This window comes from Garra rufa, chromosome 11 (genome assembly GCF_049309525.1).
Source record: "Garra rufa chromosome 11, GarRuf1.0, whole genome shotgun sequence".
Taxonomy (NCBI): domain Eukaryota; kingdom Metazoa; phylum Chordata; class Actinopteri; order Cypriniformes; family Cyprinidae; genus Garra; species Garra rufa.
In genome coordinates this window covers 792,250-800,754 of record NC_133371.1, presented here as the reverse complement: position 1 = coordinate 800,754, position 8,505 = coordinate 792,250, and the positions used below count along the sequence as shown (strand labels likewise).

Below are 8,505 nucleotides of genomic sequence, written 5' to 3'. Positions count from 1 at the left end.
AAGAAAACAAGCAATACAGTGACTTATAATGATTCTGATTCTGACAAGTAAATTAATAGAGAATAAGTCTAAAAGGGCACGCTTTTTAAAGAATAGAATTAAAATAGAAGGTGCTAGAGTTAGAGGGTTAAATAAGGTCACATAAAATATCTGGAGCCCGACCAGAGCATATTTCTGAAATGATTGATTTTATAGAAATAATTCTTGAAATGCAACACAAGCATATTTGTTTTCAGTTTAAAAGTTGCTTTTAGATTGATCCTGTTTTTTCCTTTGATCTTTCGCATCTTTGAGTGTTTTCTCGGAGTGTGTGAAATGAACTTGAATAAGTTTGCTCGGGGTGACTGCTCTTGGCAGGAAAGCGCTATGTTTTATTCAGCAAGTTGAGGCGATAAGAGGGGAAGTGTGATTATGATAGCGATCTGTCACGCGTCGATACTCAGTCTCCCCCGCGCGCGCAACGCGATACTGTCGCTCTCACATCAGCCATCGATCGCGCGCGCGGTAACTCGAGACGCCGCAGTTTGTTTCCAAGCAGCTCCGCAGCCGCGAGATCAGGTGCGCGCTCGGTAGCCAAAGGGTGGCAGGACAGTCATGATGCACAAACTGCGCTTGAACTGTCCTGTCACCCTTTGGCTTCTCAATGCCACTTTGCGCGCGCCTGATCTCCTGCGCGCACCATCTCTCTGTCTGTTTGTGCGCACGAACCACTTTAGTTACGTGCCTCATCTCTATTTTTGTTACTTGAAATGAATCAGACTTTTACTGAAATGAAATAAAATGAATGAAAAACTTTTAAAATTCATTTTCATTTAGTTTATATTGAAGTACTAATAAACTGAAATAAAAATGAACAAAACCATAGGCATATTCAAAAAGTAACTCAGTAATAATATCTCAGCAATACTAAAAAACCTTGCTTGTGTTGTTAGAAATATTTCTAACAGCTAAGGCCTATAGCACTTAAAAATATATATATAAACATTATTAATACTTCATTGCCTGGATGGAAAATGAAAAAGATATAACACGATGATTGTTTTATAGGTGACAACTGATTTTAATGTAATATTTTCTTAAGCAGTGTTGGGGGTAACGCATTACAAGTAATGCAAGTTACGTAATAATATTACTTTTTTAACTAGTAACTAGTAAAGTAACGCAGTACTTTTTAATTGACAAGAAAATATCTGAGTTAGTTTTTCCCCCATTTATTGAGTAAAAGCTCTCCTGTCCCCATGTTGAGAGAAATTGTGAGTAAGATGTTATTTTAGTTCTAGAATAAATGTGAACATGCATTAATCTCACTCACTGAAAAAACAGATACAGTATTCCTCAAAATGAATAAAAACACTGAAATTCAACGCAAACCTACAATAATTAAATGTTCAATAATACAAATATCCTTTATGTATTTAATCCCATTTTATTAACCGATGTCTTTGCTGTTGATCCAATTCACTAATAAGCAAAAATGACTCAAAATAATCTAACATTTGTTTTCCTTTTTTATTGCTGAAGAGTTGACATTTTTTCTTCTGCAGTCTACTGTACAGACGGGAATTTACTTTTCTCTAAGCCTGAAGCTTTTGGTGTGAAAAGGCTTTTACATTTGACAAAAATAGAACTTTTTATATTAAAAACAAACAAGCAAGCCCTGCCCAGATTTAAAAATTAACACAACGCATTACTTTCCATCAAAAAGTAACTAACATAATTAGTTACTTTTTTAGGGAGTAACTCAATATTGTAATGCATTACTTTTAAAAGTAACTTTTCCCAACATTGTTCTTAACCGTTTTCAGACATTTTGGTTTTCTCATACTGATTTCTGTAAATTTAAACAGAATTTGTCATAGCCATTGCTACTGACAATATAAACAGGTTAGAAAGTGATACTGACGGGGGGAAAAAAATCATAAATTAAAGTAATACTTCCGAACATGTTCTGTTTAAAACATTGCAGTTTTAGTAAGAAATATTAAGAACATTTCTTATGGTCCATTTTTTAAAATAATGTACCACCCACACTCCTAAAAATAAAGGTCCTTCACGATGCCATAGAAGAACCTTTTTTGGTTCCATTAAGAACCTTTAACATCTGAAGAATGTTTCTGTTTCACAAAAGGTTCTTTGTGGCAAAATAAGTTTCTTCAGATTATAAAAAAGTAAGAAAGAGGTGGTTCTTTAAAGAACCTTTGACTGAATGGTTTTCTGTGGAACCAAAAATGGTTCTTCCATGGCATCGCTGTGAAGAACCTTTCAAAGCACCTTTATTTTTAAGAGTGTACTTAGGTCACTTTTTCAAAACTCTCCACACAGCGAGCACAACATCAGTCTGTGGGCTAAATTGTGGATCAATTATCATTGCTTTGGCACAAAATGCATTCATTGATGACATGTTTCAAAATTATATTAGTTCTTTTATCACTTTGACACAAACACCACCAAAACTTAGGTACTAAACTATTTAATTTGCTCATGTTAACAAACTGTTTTTAAAACTGTTAAACTTAAGTTTAAAACCTGGCCCAGTACAAAAATGAATAAGACAGTAACTTGTAACATTTCTACAGTAAATCATATTGAGAAATATTCTGAATGTAAAAAATCAAATACTGTCAAAGCAGTTGCATGTAGCTGAACATCTCCACAAGTATTACAGTTTTTCACTTTCATCTATACAAAAGGGGAAAACTTAGAAAAAATGTTTGTACTGTACGTAAACATGCACCATGTAACATATACTGCAATGATTTATAAACAGAGAGAATCATTCATTATTGAAGGCATTGTTTTGGTAGTTTTAGTGAATTTTTGAATGTGAAATGAACTGCTGTGTCAAGGTAGAAAAGGTTAGGAGAGCTGTGTGAAGAGTTTCGAAAAAGTGACCTCAGTGTTGAGAAGTGTATCCTAGTGATTGTAAAAAAAATGTAATGTACACTCTTAAAAATAAAGGTGCTTCATGATGCCATAGAAGAACATTTTTGTTTAAATAATTCCATAAAGAACCTTTAACATCTTAAGAACCTTTCTGTTTCACAAAAGGTTCTTTGTGGCAAAAGAAGGTTCTTCAGATTATAAAAAGGTAAGAAAGAGATGGCTCTTTAAAGAATCTTTGACTGAATGGTTCATTGTGGAACCAAAAATGGTTGATCTATGTCAAGAACCTTTTAAAGCACCTTTATTTTTAAGAGTGTATGACCTTGTGGTAGGAATTACGCTTTATTTTTCAATCCCCCAAAAATCTGTAGGCTATCTCGTGTTTGTATCATGCTATAAATGTACTTACATCCCCATCTAGTGGTAAACATGACAAATAGCTTACTGTTAATGTAGAGACAAAGACTGTCCACTAAGTGGCGTAATATAACCATTGTTTACATTTGCCATGGATTTGAAAATGACTTTGTAAATTATTTTTGTAAAAAGAAGAATAAAAGTCTGTTTTCTGTTTTTTTTTTTTTTTTGCACGTCAATAGATTGTCAGCAGATAGTTGCAGTGTTGTTTGGCCTCTGTCCAGAATGCCTTTAAAGATTCTTTACCATTTCTTGCTAGCTATCAGCCTGTGACAAACACACACTGCAAAAAATGCTTTTCTAGCTTAGTTTTTTGTCTTGTTTCCAGCCAAAATATCTAAAAATTCTTATATCAAGAAGGATTTTCTAGCCAAGTGAAAATTATCTTGTATTCAAAAAAAAAGAAAAAAAAAAAAAAAAAAGTCAAAATTAAGTGCATTTTTGCTTGAAACAAACAAAATAATCTGCCAATGGGGTAAGCAAAAAAAATCTTATTTCAAACGGAAAACAAGATTATTTTTCTTACCCCATTGGCAGATTATTTTGCTTGTTTCAAGCAAAAATGCACTTAATTTTGACTTTTTTTCTGAATACAAGAAAATAATTTTCACTTGGCTAGAAAATCCTTCTTGATTTAAGAATTTTTAGATATTTTGGCTGGAAACAAGACAAAAAAAAAACTAAGCTAGAAAAGCATTTTTTTGCAGTGCACTCACACAATATTTACATGCACAGTATTTTCCTGATGGTGCTTTATGCTGTAATGCATCACTCTATTTGTCTCGTATTTCAATGCATTTAAAAGCATGATTCCGGAAGAGTGTAAAGAATGTTGTAGGCCACGGAGTCCGGAGCTCGATCCTGTGAAACTGTGCCATGCAAGCAGAGCCAGAATGGGAGCTTGTAAAAGTGGCTCGATGGAGGAGGGGTGAGCCTAAAATTACAACCCACTAGTTTCCTTTTAGATAAGACGCTTATCAAAGCAGTCAGATGTGTATAATTCACATTACACATGCACAAACACACACTACAAAAGGTCTTTTGATAGTTGTACATCTGTGTCTTTTCTCGTGTGTTCTCCTCTGAACCAAAACGACACGCCTGACGGGACGAAAATCTGATTATGTAATTATCAGAGGCTTACATAATTACTTCAAATGTTTATGATTAAAAAAAAAAAAAGTTAGTCATGTGTGAGTGATGTAAACTGCCTTCTGGAGGATTATAGGTGGTTTATAATCGGACATATTTGTCAGACATATCCATATCTACTTTGGCATTTGATTTTGAAGGTTTTAAATAGGCTTCCAGACATGAGACAAACTATTTGTGTAAGTGTGTGAGAGACAGAGACGGCCAAACAGACACAGAGCTAGCAGATGTGACACACATGGTTGGATATTTTCCATTTATCCAAAGAAATGCCAGAAAATGAGGAGATATTTGATCTTCACACATGCAAGCTATTTCCTTTTTTAATTGAAATGACTAGTGTGGACACATATTGTCACTGTAGATTGATAGATAATAATGGATGGATGGATGGATGGATGCTAAAAACTAAAATAAATCATTATGCACTAGTGACTTTAAAATATTTTAGCAGTCTCCTCCCCTTAGTGGGTGGAGTCAAGTGTCATATTACCAAATGTATTACAGCCAAAATTTTGTTATAATCTTGACAAAATGCATATCGTCAGAAAGGTCTGAGTCTCAAGATTCCACATTTGGTGGATAGCAGTAATATTGACAGAGAAATTTAGACATTTGTGACAGAAAAATGCATTTAAAAATTCTATGGAGTGTTGATGGCACCTGGTGGCTGTTTTTAATATCAACTTCAAATTTGAAACAGTTTATTTAGACATAAGGCTTTCATTTTATAGCAGTTTTTGGATTGAAAAATATTCTGTAGCATAATATTATCATTACAAATTTGTACCGTGTATTTTCTTTACACTAAATTTAAACTTCTATAACTTTTTTATTCTTTAATATTTTGAAATGATTCCACATCTGCAGTAATCTTTCATGAAAAAAATTCCAACCTTAGGTTCCAAAGTGTTGATGAATTATAACAATTTAAGTTTGGATAGTGCACTTTCACATATATGTCCATAAATAGGGTGTGACACTTAAAGAGTTAATTATAAATGCTTCAGCCGATTTGGATGCATTCATTTACTTTTCTGAATTACTTTGGAATTGGTTAAATTATATATAATTTGAAAGTTTAAAACCTCAAAATTCATCTTGTGAAAGCTATTTTTAAATCGGATATTGCGTTATAATGGAAATGGAAAGTGGGTGGAGTCATACAACCATATTTGGTTATGTTTTGATAGCAGTAATTTTGACAAAGAAATCTAGACATTTGTGACAGAAAAATGCATAAAAAAATTCTGTGGTGTTGATGGCACTTTTGCACCTCACTCCAAAGGTGTTCAGATGGACTTGACTAGTCTGCAGAAAGCAAAGTCCTAATCTCAGCTGAACACCTCTGGAGTGACTTTAAATGCAGACCTTGAGCCAAAAACTCATCACCAAACACCAATGACTTGTGCATATGGCTACAGTCATTTTAGACACTTCTAAAACTGGTGCAACTGAGACAGAAATACAGTCTTCAAATACATTAATTATTTTTCATTTCTTGTTGCCACAGTTTTAGAAGTGCCCTTTTCTGTTCTAAAGAAGGGGCTGTCCCAATACTGTTCTCAATATAGTGTATGTACAAGTCATTGGTGTTTGGTGATGAGTTTTTGGCTCAAGGTCTGCATTTAAAGTCACTCCAGAGGTGTTCAGCTGAGATTAGGACTTTGCTTTCTGCAGACCAGTCAAGTTCTTCCACACTGACTGAATCAATCATTTCTTTTCCCTGCTGAAAAATAAAAAACATCTAAAACCAGCCCAGGCTGGTTGGCTGGTTTAAGCTAGAAGTAGCTGGTCTCCCAGTCTGGCCAGAACCCCCCTAAAACCAGCCTGCTGACCAGCTAAAACCAGCCAAGGCTGTTTTTATCACCAGGGTTTGAACCTTGCCTTATACACAAAGGCTTTGCCATGTTAGAATAGAAAAGGGTCCTGTGGAAATCAGTAAAGTAGTCAAACCTGTTCATTAGAAGGGGGTGTGCCAATACTTTTGGCAATATAGTGGTACTCATGGGCCCGGTTTCATAGACAGGGCTTAGCCTAAGCCAGAATTAGGCCATAGTTCAATTAAGACATTTAAGTAATTTTTAAAAACGTGCATTAGAAAAAACATTACCGCTGTGCATCTTGAGACAAAACAAAGGCACTGATATATTTTAAGATCAGTCAGTGCAAGTTTCTTTAGTTGAAACAGCTCAGATTTACATTTTAGTCTAGGACTAGGTTTAAGCCATGTCTGTGAAACTTGGGGATGGTGTTTTTCCCCATCATTAATTTGTAAAGCAGGACTGGAAATACGGAGCTCGGCCGCTAGGGAGTGGATGAGTACATTGCTCTGGCTGTTTTTCAGCTCGGGAGGGGGAGACAGACAGGAATGAAAGCTTTTCCTCTGAGTTGAGAAGCAGGTTGGGCTTCGGTCGCGAATGAACGTTAACAGACCGACCGGCGAACAACAGGAGTTTGTCGAAAAGCGTCTCCAGACTTTACAAGCCGCCGCGCGAATGGAAACGAGGGTATGAGGCGGAATATGTGTAGACTTTGCTCGGAGCGAGACATGAGTCGAGGATACTGATTAGAGTTGACACAAGCCCAGCTCCAGTAGCAACTCTATCCACACTTCACCTCCAACCCCCTCCTTCACTCCTCAACCAGGAAATCATCGTGCTGTGCTGCTTATCCTTCTTCCCACAGATTAAACAAAAACACCAAACCCCTCCGTGGGTTTATCCATGAGGATCTCGTCGTTTTCTCCTGGGTTTTCGCCTCTGGAAGTTCGGCTTTACATCTGAAGAGGATCCGCACTGTCGTCGAACAATGAGGTAAAGCGCGTCAAAGCGCATTTGTTGCCGTCGCTTTTGTTTGTACTTAGTTTTGCGCGCTACAGTGTAACACATCGTATTGATCATGACTGAGGCCGCATGTGTGAGTGACTTCGGGCTGTTAGCTGCTCACTTTCTGTGCTGCTACTCGCACCCATTGGAGGTGGGTCATCACAGGAGCAAGTGTGTCCTTTCGGGGTGTTTACACACTCCAACTCGTTCGTTTTGTCTGGCTTTGACAGCCAGAGAGTTTCTTCTTTCTGTGTCGTGTTGCTCTGCTAGCCGCTGAATGGAGCTGTTGCGAATAAATATGAATAATTTTTTGCACTGATTTTTCATGAAATACTTTTGAATGACTTTGAACTAAACGATCCAAAATGGGAACCTTTTCCATCTTCAAAAGTGATTTTAGACATTTTGTCAAACAAATAATGTCTATGGATTGTTAATACATAGAGTTTAACATTTAAAGCTAAATTATTAAAATTTTCCTATTCGTTTTGGTCATCACTAGCCTTTTAGCACAGTTAGAGAATGTCTGAAATGGCTTTAAATATTAATTTTAAAATTCAAAACTGTTGGTTTACTGTACAAACTCTGGGTGCAGGTTTGAATAAACACTAATTGTTTACACTTAATTTAATAACTTTTAATGTTATTTTGAAAAACACTAAAACGATATTTAATTTTCACAAATCTGGGAACTGTTTTAAAAGTAGTTTTTGAATGTGGTGCACCTGCATTGTACACTAGATGTACTATTTTGAAGAACTTTGTTTTACAAAACGCACAGATAAACTAACTAAAATCGATAGCTGTATCCTCAGGCGGTGTACACGAAGTTGTTTATTGTGCATGTTGAAAATGCAGCTGTCAAACGGTAAATTGGCTCTTTGTAACACGTAGCCAGTCCTCTTTTGTGAGCCCTCCCGGTTCTTTCTGTTCTGGGAGTTGGCCGCGGAGCGAATGCACAAATCCTAGTGTGGGGAAGGTTTGGCCCATGAATATCAATTAGGTCACGGGACGGGTGTTCAGCCAGTAGCGAGCGTCTACATTCTCATTAATATTTATGAGCACAGCCTTTGCCATAGTAGGGTTGGTGATTTGGCGACCAGGGCTGTACCCGGAACTAACCTAAATTTGCGCCATACATGGATAGAAGCCTGATAATTCCACATCCTGCTGCGGCCTGTGCAGCTTTACAGTTGGACAGTTCAAGAGCACTTTTTTGTTTAGT

At 36.3% G+C, this 8,505-nt stretch overlaps 1 protein-coding gene across 1 annotated transcript in view; it reads left to right on the top strand.

Annotated features, from left to right (window-relative positions):
* Positions 1-6,815: 6,815 nt before the first annotated feature.
* LOC141346170 (uncharacterized) overlaps positions 6,816-8,505 on the top strand; it is a 56,457-nt gene continuing 54,767 nt past the window's right edge. Inside the window, exon 1 of the mRNA XM_073851082.1 lies at positions 6,816-7,268. Coding sequence (XP_073707183.1) covers positions 7,264-7,268 — 5 coding nt within the window. The 5' untranslated portion in view covers positions 6,816-7,263. The remainder of the gene's footprint in view (positions 7,269-8,505) is intronic.